The 17755-nt window shown below is 43.4% G+C and overlaps 1 protein-coding gene across 1 annotated transcript in view; it reads left to right on the top strand.

Moving 5' to 3' along the window:
- The window catches only part of PHEX (phosphate regulating endopeptidase homolog X-linked), an 82231-nt gene that overhangs the window by 42875 nt on the left and 21601 nt on the right, over window positions 1-17755 (top strand). Inside the window, exons 12-13 of the mRNA XM_038757279.1 lie at window positions 2811-2912; window positions 11447-11524. Of these exons, the coding sequence (XP_038613207.1) occupies window positions 2811-2912; window positions 11447-11524 (180 nt within the window). The remainder of the gene's footprint in view (window positions 1-2810; window positions 2913-11446; window positions 11525-17755) is intronic.

Here is a 17755-nt window from a genome sequence, read left to right as displayed (position 1 = left end):
CTTAGTTTGCTGCTGACGTGTTTCTTATCTTTCTCATTTTCTCTTCTGTCTTGGATGAGCTGAAATTCTGATTTTGGCGCTATTGTTTGCCTCCCTTGTTTGCCTCTTCTGTCATTTGGTTTTGACATATTTGGGAGTGTTTGACAGTGTCCCAAATATCAATCCATTCCCCTGCCAAAGAAGCGGTACCAGAAGAAATGCTTCAACAGGAAATATTGAAAGGGAGAATTTGGTGACCTTTAAATGTCATTTCCAGGACACCGAATTGTCTATTTATTCTTAGTTGGGTGGAGTGAGAGAGATGATAACAATAATGATTATGACATTTGTTGAGCGTCAAGCACTGTACAAAACACTGGGGTAGATACAAGCTAATCAGATCAGACACAGCCGCCGTCCCACATGGTGTTAAGTAGGAGGGAGAATAATTGAATCCCCATTTTTACAGCTAGGGAACTGAAGCTCAGAGAAGTTAAGTGACTTGCCCAATGTCTCACAGCAAGCAATTGGCGGAGCCAGAATTAGAACCCAGGTCCTCTGACTCCCATGCCTGTGCTCTTTCCACTAAGGCATTTTGTTTCTCAAATGAAGAAGCTGAGGCTCAGAGAGGTTGCAGCATGTCCTAGTGGATAATAATAATAATAATAATGGTATTTGTTAAATGCTTACCATGTGCCAAGCACTGTTCTAAGCGCCGGGCAGGGGGATACAAGGTAATCAGGTTGTCCCACGGGGGGCTCGTGGTCTTAATCCCCATTTTAAAGATGAGGTAACTGAGGCACAGAGAAGTTAAGTGACGTGACCGAAGTCACACAGCTGATAGAGCCCGGGTCACGGTGTCAGAAGGACCTGGGTTCTAACTCTGCCTCCGCCACTTGTCTGCTGAGTGACCTTGGACAAGTCACTTCACTTCTCTGGACCTCCGTTACCTCATCTGTTAAATGGGGATGAAGACTGTGAGCCCTATGTGGGACAGGGACTGTGTCCAACTCGATTATCTTGTATCATACCCAGTGCTTAGAACAGTGCCTGAAACATAGTAAATGCTTTACAAATACCACAGGTATTATTTTTATTGTTCATTCGTTCATTTAATTGTCTTTAGTAAGCGCTTACTATGTGCAAAGCACTGAACTAAGCGCTCAGAAGACTACATTATAACAATAAACGGACACGTTCCCTGCTTATGATAAGTAGCTTGCTCACGGTTACCCTGCAGGTGAGTACCTATTTGGGATCCTCCACCGGGTTGTGAATGTCCTGGATTCCCTAACCAGATTTCGACAAGTTGGGAAGCAAATGAGGAAGCAAGGAATGCCAATTTGGGACCTTGAAGTAAAGACATTAAAGCCACTAAATGTCAGCAAATTCTCCTCAGCGAAACTTCTTGTCCTTCTGCTTTTCCCTCCTATCAATCAACCCTATAATTTACAAGTCGTTTGTTTTGTTTAGTTTTGTTTTTAATGGTATTTGTTTTTTTTTGGGTTTTTTTGGTTTTTTTAATGGCATTTATTAAGCGCTTACTATGTGCAAAGCACTGTTCTAAGCGCTGTTAAGCACCTACTTTGTGCCAGGCACCATTCTAAGCCCTGGGAAAGATACCCGCTACAGATGGCCCATGTTTATTCATTCAGGTGTATTTATTGAGTGTGTACTCTGTGCAGAGCACTGTACTAAGTGCTTGGAAAGTACCATTCAGCAATAAAGAGAGAGAATCCTTGCCCACACCACGCTTACAGTCTAGAAATGGGGCTCACAGCCCCATTTTACAGGTGAAGTCGCTGAGGCCCAGAGAAGTGAAGCAACTTGCCCAAGTTCACACAGCAGATGAGTGGCGGAGCTGGGATTAGAACCCAGGTCATCTGACTCGTTCTCTAGCCACTAGGTCACACCGCTTTTCTTTATCATTTTTATGGATGCATTGATTGGAATCAAATCCCCACCTTTATTTATAAACTGAGCACTAGGTAATACTAGGTAGAGAAGCAGTGTGGCTCAGTGGAGAGAGCACGGGCTTTGGAGTCAGAGGTCACGGGTTCAAATCCCGGCCCCACCAATTGTCATCTGTGTGACTTTGGGCAAGTCACTTAACTTCTCTGGGCCTCAGTTATCTCATCTGTAAGATGGGGATTAAGACTGTGAGCCCCCCATGGGACTTTTTTAAGTGCTTTCTATGTGCAACACAGTGTTCTAAGCACTGGGGAGGTTACAACGTAATCAGGTTGTCCCACGGGGGGCTCACAGTCTTCATCCCCATTTTACAGATGAGGTAATTGAGGCACAGAGAAGTGAAGTGACTTGCCCAAAGTCACACAGCTGACAAGTGGCAGAGCCGGAATCAGAACCCACGACTTCTGACTCCCAAGACTGTGCTCTTTCCAGTAAGCCACGCTGCTTCCCTTACATAGTAAATGCTTAGCAAATACCACAATTCCCAGGTTAGAAGGGGGTCTCCAGGCTCTAGCGTCCTCCCGGATTTCCGGCCCGCTGTAATAATAATAATAATAATAATGATGGTATTTGTTAAGCGCTTACTATGTGCAAAGCACTGTTCTAAGCACTGGGGAGGCTACAAGGTGATCAGGTTGTCCCATGGGGGGCTCACAGTTTTAATCCCCATTTTATACATGAGGTAACTGAGGCCCAGCGAAGTTAAGTGACTTGCCCAAAGTCACACAGCTGACAATTGGCGGAGCCGGGATTTGAACCCATGACCTCTGACTCCAAAGCCCATGCTCTTTCCACTGAGCCACGCTGCTTCTCTGTACCCTCCGAACCTCTTTATGACGGGAAGGCCATTTTTTTCCTAGATGGAGGAGTTAGTGGAAGGGATTCGCTGGGCCTTCGTGGACATGTTGCACAAAGAGAACGATTGGATGGACGCAGAGACGAAAAGGAGAGCCACAGAGAAGGTAAAAGCCGACCGGGACTGCGATCTCTCATCGGTCATTCATTTGGTCAGTCATATTTATTTAGCGCTTATTGTGTAAGCGCTCAATAAATACGATTGATTGATTGATTGTGTGGAAAGGATTGTACGAGGGCCACCACCTTCCTCCCGCTCCGGCCGACAGCTCGGGATACTCCCTTAAACGGGATACCAATCCTGGTATTTGTGAAGCGCTTCCTATGTGCCAGGCACTGTACCAAGCGCCGGCGTGGATGCAAGCAAATCGGCTTGGACAGAGTCCCTGTCCCGTGTGGGGCTCACAGTCTTCATCCCCATTTTCCAGAGGAGGGAACTGAGGCCCGGAGAAGTGAAGGAGCTCCTCCAGGGCCACACAGGCAGACAAGCAGCGGCGGTGGGATTGGAACCCGTGACCTTCTGATTCTTAGGCCCGGCCCTAGCCAGCAGGCTATGCCGACGGGAGTGGGCACTATTAGGTCCCCCCGATAAAAAGCCTCAGTTTCCTTTCTTTTGTTCCTGAAGCTTGTAGTTCTCAGGGAAGCCTTGCGGTGGGACTCTTAGACCGCTGAAGGACCCAAGCTCCGGGATGAAAATAACGGGTGTGTTTGTGTATGTTTGTGGGTGGTTGTGTTTTCATTCCGCAGAGCTGATTGTGACTGTGTGTAGGTGGCGGCGTGTGTTCGGATAGCTGCGGACGTGTGTGATAATAGTGGTAATAATAATAAGCGCTTAGTACAGTGCTCTGCACATAGTAAGCGCTCAATAAATACGATTGATGATAATAATAATAGATGTATTTGTTCAGCCCTTACTAGGTGCCAAGCACTCTTCTAAGTGCTGGAGTGAAACGATGGTATTTGTAAAGCACTTACTATGTGCCAGGCGCTGTACTAAGCTCTAGCATAGATACAAGTAAATGGGGTTCAACTTAATCCTCATTTTCCAGATGAGGGAACTGAGGCTTAGAGAAGTGAAGTAATAATAATGTTGGTGTTTAAGCGTTTACTAGCCAAGCACTGTTCTAAGTGCTGAAGTAAAGTCACTTAACTTCTCTGTGCCTCAGTTACCTCATCTTTAAAATGGGGATTGAAACTGTTAGCCCCCCACCATGGGACAACCTGATCACCTTGTAACCTCCCCAGCGCTTAGAACAGTGCTTTGCACATAGTAAGCGCTTAACAAATACCATCATTATTATTATTATTATTATTAAATACAAGGTAATCAGGTTGTCCCACAGGGGGCTCACAGTCTTCATCCCCATTTTCCAGATGAGGACACTGAGGCACAGAGGAGTTAAGTGACTTGCCCATGGTCACACAGCAGGCAAGCAGTGGAGCCGGGATTAGAACCCACTGTTGCCAACTTGTACTTCCCAAGCGCTTAGTACAGTGCTCTGCACACAGTAAGCGCTCAATAAATACGATTGATGATGATGATTAGAACCCATGACCACGCTGCTTCTCCTGTTTCCGTGAGCTTTGGCTCATTTTCTGTACCTATAACGAGAAGCGGTGTGGCCTAGCGGAAAGAGCCCAGACTTGGCAGTCAGAGCATGGGGTTTGCGGGATCTGTAAAATGGGGATTGAAACTGTGAGCCCCCCGTGGGACAACCTGATCACCTTGTAACCTCCCCAGCGCTTAGAACAGTGCTTTGCACATAGTAAGCGCTTAATAAAATGCTATCATCATTATTATTATCTCCCCGAGCGCTTAATGCAGTGTTCGGCACATGGTAAGTGCTTAACCCACACCACAACGATTAATTATTATTCTTAGCCGCAACGAGACTGATGAAGACCTCGAATCATGTCTACCAACTCCACTGTATCGGACTCTCCTGAACGCTTAGTACAGTGCTCTACACACTGTAAGTGCTTAAGAAATACCGTTGATGGAGTGATAAAATGGGGCTGACACCCCTTTTTCCTCCCTCTCAGACAGTGAGCCCCAAGTAGGTCTGGGACTATTTCCGCTTCTAATCTACCCTAGGGCTTAGCACGTAATAAATAAGGATTTATTAAATACCATCATTACTATTAATAGTAGTTGGAAGCAGCATGGCTTAGGGGAAAGAGCATGGGCTTGGGCGTCAGAGGTCATGGGTTCTAATCCCGGCTCTGCCACTTGTCAGCTGGGTGACTTTGGGCAAGTCACTTCACTTCTCTGGGCCTCAGTTACCTCATCTGTAAAATGGAGGTTAAGACTGTGAGCCCCCTGTGGGACAACCCGATCACCTCGTATCCTCCCAGCATTTAGAACAGTGTTTTGCACATAGTAAGCGCTTAACAAATGCCATCATTATTATTATTATTATCCCACCTCCGCCACTTTTCAGCTGTGTGACCTTTGGCAAGTCACTTCACTTCTCTGGGCCTCAGTTCCCTCATCTGTCAAATGGGGATTAAGACTGTGAACCCCAAGTGGGACAACCTGATTACCTTGTATCTACTCCATTGCTTAGAACTGTGCATGGCACATAATAAGAGCTTAACAAATACCATTATTATTATTATTAAATAACAGAAAATTTAAACCCCGATGTTCGGAATTTGATTTAATTGAGGCATACTGCCTTAATTGGGCACTGTCTTGGAAATTTTAAGTCCAAAATTGTGGGTTCGTGAGGACATTCCTTCGTCATACTACTATTCTTCAGTGCAGACCGTGGAAATAAGGAGGAAATGCAGTGCTGGATCAGGTAGGTTCTTGGACTTCAAATCATCTCCTCATTTTATAAGCAGTTTGCTTTCCAACACCCTTGAGTGACAATTTCATTTTTGACATTGTTCTTCTTAAACAGGAAAAATAAATGTTAATTATTTGATGGGCAGCACCAGCTTTTGTAATTATGTATTTAATGCACTTGCTCTGTCCTGATGAGGAAATTATTGGATGAATTTATTCCATCAGAAACAGGGAAGAAATGGTACACAAAGGCAAATAACGGCTTCCAACTTATCAGGATTTGAAAACAATTTAGATTTAATCCCTCTCATGTTTGTCTTCAAGCCGATCTGCTTTTGGTAATTAGACTCCTGATCCAATGCCTCGGATAATGAATCTGTTTTGCCTGATGATAAAAGTTCAGGGTCTTATCTGGTCTTAGCATTATCGGTTGCTGAGATAGGGGTCCTGTGATTATCAGACCAGATATTTGTAGAATAAAATGTTTGTTCAAGATGAGCTTTTAGAAAACTTTATAGGTGTTTTATATATATAGTTTTTATATATAGTTTTATATAATAATAATAATGGTATTTGTTAAGCGCTTACTGTGTGCAAAGCGCTGTTCTAAGCGATGGGGAGATACAAGGTGATCAGGTTGTCCCACATGGGGCTCACGATCTTAATCCCCATTTTACAGATGAGGGAACTGAGGCCCAGAGAAATGAAGTGACTTGCCCAAAGTCACACAGCTAACAATTGGCAGAGCCGGGATTTGAACCCCTGACCTCTGACTCGAAAGCCCGGGCTCTTTCCACTGAGCCACGCTGCTTCTCTCTCTCTCTCTCTCTCCCTATATATATATATGTATATACAGTTTTATATATATATATATATATACAGTTATATATATATACACACATGTACAGTTTTATATATATAGTTATGTATATATGTACACATACGACTTCATATATATATGAATATGGGTATATATATATATATATATATATATATATATATATGTATATATACATACAGTCAAGGCTTAGTGAATAGAGTATGGGCCAGCAAGTCAGAAAGACCTGGGTTCTAATCCCGGCTCTGCCACTTGTCTGCTTTATGACCTTGGGCAAATCACTTCACTTCTCTGGGCCTCAGTTCCCTCATCTGTAAAATGGGGATTCAGAGTGTGAGCCCCATGTGGGACAGGGACTGTGTTTAACCTGATGAACTTGTATCTTCCCCAGTGCTTAGAACAGTGTTTAGCATATAGTCAGTGCTTAACAGTACCCTCAGTTTTATTAATAATTAAGGCATTGTGGTCTAGTGGGAAAGACCTTGGGATCAGAAATCAGGAGGCTTGGATTCTAGTGCCATCTCTGCCCTTGGGGAAATCTTTGTGGAGAAGGGAAGCAAGAGGACTTTAAAACCAGGATTGATTAATTAATTGGGATCAATCAATCCATCATTTAATGGGGATTAGTCTCCATCATTTAATGGGGATTAGTCTCCATCAATTAATGGGGATTAGTCTCCATTAATGGGGACTAATTAGGATTAATCCATCAATCACTTAAAGGGGATTCATCCCTATTTAAAAATGGGGATTATGACTGTGAGCCCCAAGTAGAACATGAACTCTGTGCATCTTGATTAGCTTCTATCTACCCCAGCACTTTCACTACAGTACCTGGCACTTAGTAGGTGTTTAACAGATGCCATAAAAAAAAGAGGACAGAGAATTAATTGGGATCAATCAATCCATCATTTAATGGGGATTAGTCTCCATCAATTAATGGGGATTAGTCTCCATTAATGGGCACTAATTAGGATTAATCCATCAATCAATTAAAGGGGATTAATCCCTATTTAAAAATGGGGATTATGACTGTGAGCCCCAAGTAGAACATGAACTCTGTGAATCCTGATTAGCTTCTATCTACTCCAGCACTTTCACTACAGTACCTGGCACTTAGTAGGTGTTTAACAGATGCCATAAAAAAAAAAAGAGGACAGAGAACCAAGGACGAATGAGGTGAGGGAAAAATGCTTCTTTGCTCCCTGGAAGACTTCCAGGAAAATCAGAACTTCCAGGTAGCATTATTCATTGATTCCATGAAACTAGGGAGTTAAATGGAAGAGGGCTCAATAAAGTTTTGTTATGGCTGTAATTTGAAGCTCAGTCGGTGGTATTTATTGAGTGCATTCCCCTTTAGTAATAATAATAATGATGATGGTCTTTGTTAAACATGTATTATCATCAATCGTATTTATTGAGCGCTTACTATGTGCAGAGCACTGTACTAAGCACTTGGGAAGTACAAATTGGCAACATATAGAGACAGCCCCTACCCAACAGTGGGCTCACAGTCTAAAAGGGGGAGACAGAAACAAAACCAAGCATACTAACAAAATAAAATAAATAGAATAAATATGTACAAGTAAAATAAATAAATAAATAAATAAATAGAGTAATAAATATGTACAAACATATATACATATATACAGGCGCTGTGGGGAAGGGAAGGAGGTAAGATGGGTATTATGTGCCAAGTACTGTTCTAAGCGCTTGGGTAGATACAAGGTAAGCAGGTTGTCCCAGGTAGGGCTCACAGTCTTAATCCCCATTTTACAGATGAGTTAACTGAGGCCCAGAGAAGTTAAGTGGCTTTCAGAGCGCCGTACTAAGCACATGGGAGAGAACACTACAATAGACTTGGTGGGCAAGATTCCTGCCTTCAAGGAGTTTACAGTCTAGCAGAACTGTAAAGAACATTAATAAAGAGCACCAATGTATTCCTGAGATCCAGAAAACTGACCAAACAATATAAAGAGATTTAAAAACAGTGATAAAAAACAATGTATATAAGCACCATGAACCTCTAATGACAGGTTGGAGTAGAGCATTGTGGTAAAGTTTGGTGTGATGATGGGATCTAATTAATGTTACTGTTAATATTGATGATAATAATAATAATGATGGGTTATTATGCCCCCAAAACTGCAGTAAGTGCTCTGGTAGATAAAAGATAATCACATCAAGTACTGTCCCTGTCCCACGAGAAGCAGGGTGGCTTAGATACTTGTACATATCTATTCTATTTATTTTATTTTGTTAGTATGTTTGGTTTTGTTCTCTGTCTCCCCCTTTTAGACTGTGAGCCCACTGTTGGGTAGGGACTGTCTCTATATGTTGCCAACTTGGAATTCCCAAGCGCTTAGTACAGTGCCCTGCACACAGTAAGCGCTCAATAAATACGATTGATTGATTAGTGGATAGAGCCCGGGACTGGGAGTCAGAAGGCCCGTGGGACCTTGGGCAAGTCACTTCACTTCTCTTTGCCTCAGTTTCCTCCTCTGTAAAATGGGGGTTTAGCGGGTGAGCCCCATGTGGGACAGGAACTGTGTTCCACCTGATTAACTTGTATCTAGCCCAGTGCTTAGAACAGTGCTGGGCACATAGTAAGCACTTGAACAAGCACTGTAATTATTATTATTACATGGGGTTAACAGTCCGAGAGTAGGGAGAGCAGGTATTGAATCCCCATTTTACAGATGAGGAAACTGCGGCCACAGAGAAGGTAAATGACTTGCCCAGGATCTCATAGCAGGCTAATTCTAGAGCCGAGATTACAGTCTCCTGACTCCCAAACCCGTGCTCTTTCCACAGGCTAGCCGCTTCTCTTCTTACAATAATAATAATAATTATGGTGTTCGTTAAAGCACTTACGGCATTCCGGTCACTGTACTAAGCTCTGGGGTTGGATACAGTCCCTGTCCCACATGGGGCTCACAGTCTCAATCCTCATTTAACAACTGAGGGAACTGAGGCACAGAGAAGTGAGGCGACTTGCCCAAGGTCACACAGCTGACAAGTGGTGGAGCCAGGATTAGAATCCGTGACCTTCTAACTCCCGGCCCCATGCTCTGTCCACTACTCCATGCCGCTCCTCTGAAATCTTCAATTGCAGTAGATGCTCTTGACGCGAGAGAACGGATGCCAAGCGCATCTTTCGCATTCTGGGAAGAATGAAAACTCCAAACCTATTCACCGGGGATTGAGGTTCGAATTAATCTTTTAATTAAGTGGAGTGAGACTTTGCTATGAAGAGTTCTCACTTCCAAAGCGTACTTTCCGTTCATATTTCAACGGACTGTAATTGGATTAGCATGGATTTGGGGCATCCTCAAACACAGCAGAATAGGAAAGTTCACTTTGGAAAATTCGGGAGCGCCATTTTTCAGGTACTTGAGGACTCGGTGAGTTGCCTTTACGTCACAGGGATTTTCAGAGTGAGTCCCTCTCTTGGTTATTGATCCATTTCCCCGAAGAATTCTGGGGATACTGGGGAGCAGATGCTTTTGAGGAAGACAAGGAAGAGGAATGCGCTCAACAGAGAAGCAGTGTGGCTTAGTGGATAGAGCACAGGCCTGGGAATCAGAAGGACCTGGGTGCTAATTCTGACTCCTCATCTGCCGTGTGACCTTGGGCAAGTCACTTCACTTTTATGTGCCTCATTTCCCTCCTCTTGTAAAATGGGAATTAAGATTGGGAATCTCACCTCCGTTAGGGACTGTGTCCCACTTGATTAACTCGTATGTACCATAGCGCTTAGTACAGTGCCTGGAACCCGGTAAGTCTCCATCCCCCCCATCTTACCTCCTTCCCTTCCCCACAACACCTGTATATATGTATATATGTTTGTACATATTTATTACTCTATTTATTTATTTATTTATTTTACTTGTACCTATCTATTGTATTTATTTTATTTTGTTAGTATGTTTGGTTTTGTTCTTTGTCTCCCCCTTTTAGACTGTGAGCCCAATGTTGGGCAGGGACTGTCTCTATAGGTTGCCAATTTGTACTTCCCAAGCGCTTAGTACAGTGCTCTGCACATAGTAAGCGCTCAATAAATATGATTGATTGATTGATTAAGTGCTTAACGAACACCTCTTTGGTCATCTCCCAAGGACATAGTTCAGTGCACACGGTTGACGCTCACTTACTTATTGAAGAGCACCTTTGCTCTCCCCTGCTAGTCTACAAGGTCCCTGAGTAAAGCGACTGTGTCGTCTACCTATTTGATACTCTCCCAAGCAGGGTGCTGTACTAAGGTCTTGGGAGAGTCCAATACAACAGAGTTGGTAGACATACGCCTTGCCCACAACGAGCTTACAAGTCTACAGGAGGCAAAACATGTCACCATTCATGGCCAAAGACATTTTCCCATTACCTGGGATCATCCATTTTCATCACAAAAAGGAGTAAAGTGTGACCTAGTGGATAGAGCATGGGCTTGAGAGTCAGAAGGACCTGGGTTCTAATCCTGGCTCCACCACTTGTCTGCTGTGTGACCCTGGGTAAGTCCCTTCACTTCTCTGGGCCTCAGTTTCCTCATCGGGATAATGAAAATTAAGACTGGTAAACCCTTTGTGGGACACGAACTGTGTCCAACCTGATTAGCTTGCATCCACCCCAGCACTTAGTACACTGCCTGGCACTTATATAAGCGCTTAACAAATACTATAAAAAAGTCTCCAAGTGATAACCACATTTATACATATCAGTTATCAGCACAAATGGTTAGTGGAAAGAGCCCGGGCTTTGGAGTCAGAGGTCATGGGTTCAAATCCCGGCTCCACCACTTGTCAGCTGTGTGACTTTGGGCAAGTCACTTCTCTGGGCCTCAGTTCCCTCATCTGTAAAACGGGGATTAAGACTGTGAGCCCCACGTGGGACAACCTGATCACCTTGTAACCTCCCCAGCGCTTAGAACAGTTCTTTGCATGTAGTAAGCGCTTAATAAATGCCATTATTATTATTATTATCATTATTAATCAAATTGTCTTCTTTTCTATTTAAAGGCAAGAGCTGTTTTGGCAAAAGTGGGCTATCCTCAGTTTATAATGAATGATACTTACCTCAATGAAGATCTCAAAGCAGTAAGTAAGAAATTTTTTTTATAATTTGCAGGGCACGGTGGACCAGAGCCCTGAAACTAGTCCAAATCGAAGCGATTCATCATTGATCAGTAGTTTTCATCGAGAATCCTTTAGCCTGGAAGCTCCTTGCGGACAGGGAACATATCTACAAACTCTGTTGTATTATACTCTCCCAAGCGCTTAACACAGTGCTGTGCACAGAGTAAGCGCTCAATAAATGCCATTGATCTTTCTGTGTGCAGACCACCGTAGGAGTACATTACAGTGAGTAGATACAATCTCTGCCCTCAAGGATTTACAATCTCATAAGGGGCGTCAGGTGTCAAGCAGCGTGGCCCAGTGGAAAAGAGCACGGGCTTTGGAGTCGCAGGTCATGGGTTCGAATCCCGCTCTGCCACGTCTGCTATGTGACCCCGGGGAGGTCACTTAACTTCTCGGAGCCTCAGTTACCTCATCTGTAAAATGGGAATGATGACTGTGAGCCCCACATGGGACAACCTGATCACCTTGTATTCCCCCCCCAGCCCAGCGCTTAGAACAGTGCTTTGCACATAGTAAGCGCTTAACAAATGTCATTATTATTATTATTAAAAACATGCAGATCGAAGGTAGGAGAAAAACGGGTTTCTATCCATGAGTAGTGCTTATGTTCTGGAAGGATGTAGTATATAATAATAATAATAATATACTATTATATAATATAGTAATATATTATATAATATAGTAATATATTATATAATATATTATATATTATTATAATATAATATATAATATAGTATGTAATATAATAAAGACATAATATCTTATATAATTATATATAATAAGATATTATTATAGTATATAATATATTATATAATATAATAAAGATATAATAATATCTTATTATATAATTATATATAATAAGATATAGTATATCTACAGAATTGATCTCTCTGGTGTATGTACACAAGAGGGTGGCTGACACAGCAGTGTTGAAATGACAGTGGCAAGGTGGGAAAGGGGTTAGAAATTAAATTACCAACATTTGACTCATTCCTAGGCCAGGGGATTTAATTAGCCCAACTTTCTCCAACTTTCAGACCAGCCTGAATAATTCCCAAACTGCGGACGGGAACATTTAGCACAATGTAAAGGTTTTTGACTTAGTTTCCCCCCCACACACACCATAAGAGAAGGAATTAATAATAGTAATAATAATAATTGTGGTATTTGTTCAGTACTTACTCTGTGCCAGGCACTGTACTAAGCACAGGGATGGATACACGCAAATTGGGGCGGGCACAGTCCTCGTCCCACGTGGGGCTCACAGTCTTAATCCCCATTTTCCCGATGAGCCAACTGAGGCCCAGAGAATCAGACAGGTGGCAGAGGCAGAATTAGAACCCATGACCGTCTGACTCCTATCCACAACACCGCGCTGCTTTCCAGGATGTGTCTCTCATACGTCGCTATCAATTAGCAAGCTGAGTCGCATTTGCCCCCAGGTTTATATCGGTTTTTAATCCATCTTTTTCTTATTTGTATCAGGAGAGTAAATTAATAGTGATTAACCTGTCAGTTACGAGGTTCCGTTATTAATGTTGCAGTTATCCTGGCAGTTTAAGAACACATATGGCTTGGTCGGGTTTTTTTTGTCAGCGGAAATGCCTATCGATGATGATTTGCGCAGAACCAATTAATGATATTGTAATTTTCTGATTTGGTACTATGCATAGTCATTTCTCTACCTAGAGGCAGCGTGAGAAGCAGTGAGGCCTAGTGGAAAGAGCCTGGGCCTGGGTGCCAGAGGACTTGGGTTCTAATCCAGCCTTCACCACTTGTCTGCTCTGTGACCTTGGGCAAGTCACTTTACTTCTCTGGGCCTCAGTTCTTTCATCTGCAGAATAATAATGATAATAATAATGGCATTTATTAAGCTTATACTCTGTGCAAAGCACTGTTCTAGGCGCTGGGGAGGTTACAAGGTGGTCAGGTTGTCCCACGGGGGGCTCACAGTTTTAATCCCCATTTTGCAGATGAGGTAACTGAGGCACAGAGAAGTGAAGTGACTTGCCCAAAGTCACACAGCTTACAGTTGGCGGGGCTGGGATTTGAACCCATGGCCTCTGACTCCAAAGCCCAGGCTCTTTCCACTGAGCGACGCTGCTTCTCCATTCATTCAGTCGTATTTATTGAGCATGTACTGTTTGCAGAGCACTGTACTAAGCACTTGGGAGAGTACAGTATGACAATAAACAGATATATTCCCTGCCCACAAGGAGCTCAGGGCCGGTTCCTCCCACTTGAGAGTCCGGGTTATCCGGTATTCATTCATTCAGTTGTATTTATTGAGCGTTTACTGTGTGCAGAGCACTGTACTAAGCGCTTGGGAAGTACAAGTCGGCAACATGTAGCGACGGTCCCTATCCAACAACAGGTTCACAGTCTAGAAGGGGGAGACAGACAACGAAACAGGTGGGTTGTGTCTAACCCAGCGCTTAGTTCAGTGCTTGGCACATAGGAAACCCTTACCAAATACCACACTTTTCATTGTTTTATTTAATTTTTTCTATGATTATCATTATATCCTTCTAGACTGTGAGCCCGTTGTTGGGTAGGGACCATCTCTATATGTTGCCAACTTGTACTTCCCACGGTGCTCTGCACACAGTAAGTGCTCAATAAATACGATTAAATGAATGAATTATATTTGGTAAGTGCTTACTATGTGCCAGGCACTGTTCTAAATTCTGGGATAGATATAAGATTATCAGTTTGGATGTAGTCCCTTTCCCACATGTAGCTCGCTGTCTAGGAAGAAGGAAGTAGGATTTAATCCTCATTTTACAGAAGAGGTAACTGAGGGCCAGAGAAGTGAAGTGACTTGCCCAAGGTCCCCCAGCAGACAAGTGGTGGAGCCAGGATTAGAACCCACGACCTTTGACTCCTAGGCTATGCTCTTTCCAGCACGCCAAGCTGCGACTCCTGTTTCCATGACTTTTGGATCACTTATGTACGTATAAAGAGAAGCAGCCTGGCCTAGTGGGAAGGGCCCAGTCTTTGGAGTCAGAAGGACCTGGGTTCTAATCCCGGCTCTGCCACCTGTCTGCTGTGTTGACCCGGGGCAAGTCACTTCGCTTCTCTGTGCCTCCGTTACCTCAATCAATCAATCAATCAATCGTATTTATTGAGCACTTACTGTGTGCAGAGCACTGTACTAAGCACTTGGGAAGTACAAGTTGACAACATATAGAGACAGTCCCTACCCAACAGTGGGCTCACAGTCTAAAAGGGGGGGGAGTCTATCTCTCAGGCCCCTGTTCTAACCACTAGGCAAGACTGCTTTCCATTAGTGCTGCTAATAACCTGAAGTGATCAGATCTTTATCTTGATCCCCATCCTTCCCCACACCGCTAGAGCTGAGTGGCCACAGAGGCCAACGCCGGATTGGCCAAGAGAGGAATTCCCAGGGATCGTTCGGATTAATTACTAGGCTCCCGTATTTAACATTTTAAAAAGTGAATTACCTTCTGGAAACTAGTAATTAGAGAAGTCAATTTGTTAAAATGTTATCTCCGACCGTTAGAAGTCGGGAAAAAAAAAAATCGAATCCCTGCGGTATCTCCCTCCTCCTTTTTAATTCGCAACTGAGCTGGTGAACATGGGCAGTTTAAGAGAATCCATTAGCTGCTGAAATAGTGTGAAATAATCCAGGTTTTGGTGAGCGTGTATTGTTTGCATTTACAGTTTAGTGAGAGCTTCCACTATATTTCAATATATTTCAATCAGTCCAGCAGTGGTATTTATAAAGTGCTTACGTGAGCCCACTGTTGGGTAGGGACTGTCTCTATATGTTGCCAACTTGTACTTCCCAAGCGCTTAGTACAGTGCTCTGCACACAGTAAGCGCTCAATAAATACGATTGATTGATTGAATGCAGAGCACTGTACTAAGTGCTTGCGAGAGAAAAATACACAACGAACGTACAGTCTAAGGGACTGTACTGGGTATATTTTTCTATGTTTATATTTTTTTTTCCTTTTTAGGAGGGATTTAGTAATGTTAAATAAAAAGAGAAAATTGCAACAAGTAAAGCAGAGGGTTTATTTTCTTTTTTCGCACTTCTCCCCCCAGCTTCATGGAGGAGGCTTCGTGGTCTGGACATTGTTTGGGGCTTGGGCCTCTATCCCCCTTCCCTCTACCCTCGATCGGGGATGCTGGCCCTGGCTGCTTGGTGACAGTGGAGCTGGCATTTATTGTGTGTTCTGGATATTGTGTATCGTGTGTGCTGGATGATATGTATTATGTGTGCTGGATGGTGATCATTGCATGGAATGGGTTGTGATAATTGCGTCTACTCGATGGTCATTATTGAGGGTACTGGATGGTGATAATTGTGTACATCTAATGGTGTGTATCTTGTGTGCTGAATGGTGTGTATCATATTCTAGATGGTGATCAATCAATCAATCGTATTTATTGAGCGCTTACTGTGTGCAGAGCACTGTACTAAGTGCTTGGGAAGTACAAGTTGACAACATATAGAGACAGTCCCTACCCAACAGTGGGCTCATGGTCTAGAAGATACAACATGTGTACTGGATGGCGATTACTGCATCTACTGGATGGCGATTTATTGCGTCTACTGGATGATCATTATTGTGTGTACTGGACAGTGATTATTGCGTCTACTGGATAGTCATTATTGTATGTACTGGAATGTGATTACTGCATGTATTGGTTGGCGATTATTGAGTGTACTGGATGGTGATGACTGTGTATATCGATTGGTGTGTGTGATGTATACTGGATGGTATGTATGTTGTGTAGTGGATGGGTGTATTGTGACCACAGGAAGATGTGTAAGGTGTGCCCTGGATGATGTAATAGTAGTAGAATCTCATCGTCGTTCCCCATCCCAAGTAGAGGAAGACCGTTCCTCCCCCCAAGGCTCCAGGCCTAGTGCATCATATTTGCTCCGTGGAAACCAAGACGGCTACCAAATATTTCCATCTCGGCCTGTCTAAAGTCATTTAGCACTCCTGTTTTCAAAGGTCACTGAATTTCACCTACCTAATCCAGCCATCAATCTGTGAGGGAAATGTGCCTTTTCCATTTCAACGAAAAAATTCCTTGTGCTTTTAGCGCAGATGCAGTTTGCATCTGTTACTTGATTCACTCCTGCCTCCGTAGGGGTTCAATATGTATCTTGGTCCCCAAATATTTGCCTTTGAATGGGAAATGTAGCCGAGTTATTTAAATCTGTTGTTTGGCCTCCAGGAGGAGAGAACGCTGGCTTAAGGAATCTATTTTTCTCATTTTTCCGACGTAATGCAAATGAATATCATCTTTGTGTCTCCATTAGCATTTGGGACGAGACTATCCTTTCTGTGTTCCTTTCAAGTCCTCTACCTTGTGGCTCGAAGATTTTATCCTTGATCCGACTTGTCGGAACAAAGCCCTGTACCACTAGTGTCCTTTCCTTTTGTGCGTCAGCGTGGTTTCCCTCTTTGACGATTCGATTACCTCATTTTCTGAGATTTTCCCACGGGTAATCCAGTCAGTTAGTGGTATGTATTGAGCACTTACTGTGTGCAGAGCACTGTACAAAGGGCTTGGGAGAGTACAATTTAACGGAGTCGGTAGGCAGGTTCGCTGCCCGCAAGGAGCTTACCATCTTAGCAGGGACTGAGTTCGATGGTCTTCTGGTAGTCTGGGGCACGAGAGAAAGCCCTCTGAGCTGAACGCCCTCCCTGCAGCCCTTTCTGCCGAGATCCATTTTGGGTATAAAAACTTTAGCAGGGGCCTGAGGGTTGAAAATGGTGGACACCCGTCATGGTTTTTTTGAAGCAGATTCATTCATTCGATAGCATTTATTGAGCGCTTACTGTGTGCAGAGCACTGTACTAAGCGCTTGGGAAGTATAAGTTGGCAGCATATAGGTCTGGAGACCTGGTTGTGTCTGCTGTTTAGACTGTGAGCCCACTGTTGGGTAGGGACTGTCCCTATATGTTGCCAATTTGTACTTCCCAAGCGCTTAGTACAGTGCTCTGCACATAGTAAGCGCTCAATAAATACGATTGATGATGATGCTGTTAAGAGCGGGATGCCAATCCATCATTCATTCAGTCGTATTTAGTGAGCGCTTAATAGTAATAATAATGGTGGTATTTGTTTAGCGCTTACTATGTGCCAAGCACTGCTCAAATAGATACTAGCTAATCAGGTTGGACACAGTCCCTGGCCCACATG

This window comes from Tachyglossus aculeatus, chromosome 15 (genome assembly GCF_015852505.1).
Source record: "Tachyglossus aculeatus isolate mTacAcu1 chromosome 15, mTacAcu1.pri, whole genome shotgun sequence".
Lineage (NCBI taxonomy): Eukaryota > Metazoa > Chordata > Mammalia > Monotremata > Tachyglossidae > Tachyglossus > Tachyglossus aculeatus.
The sequence above is the reverse complement of the archived record's forward strand: the minus strand, read 5'-3'. Positions and strand labels throughout refer to the sequence as shown.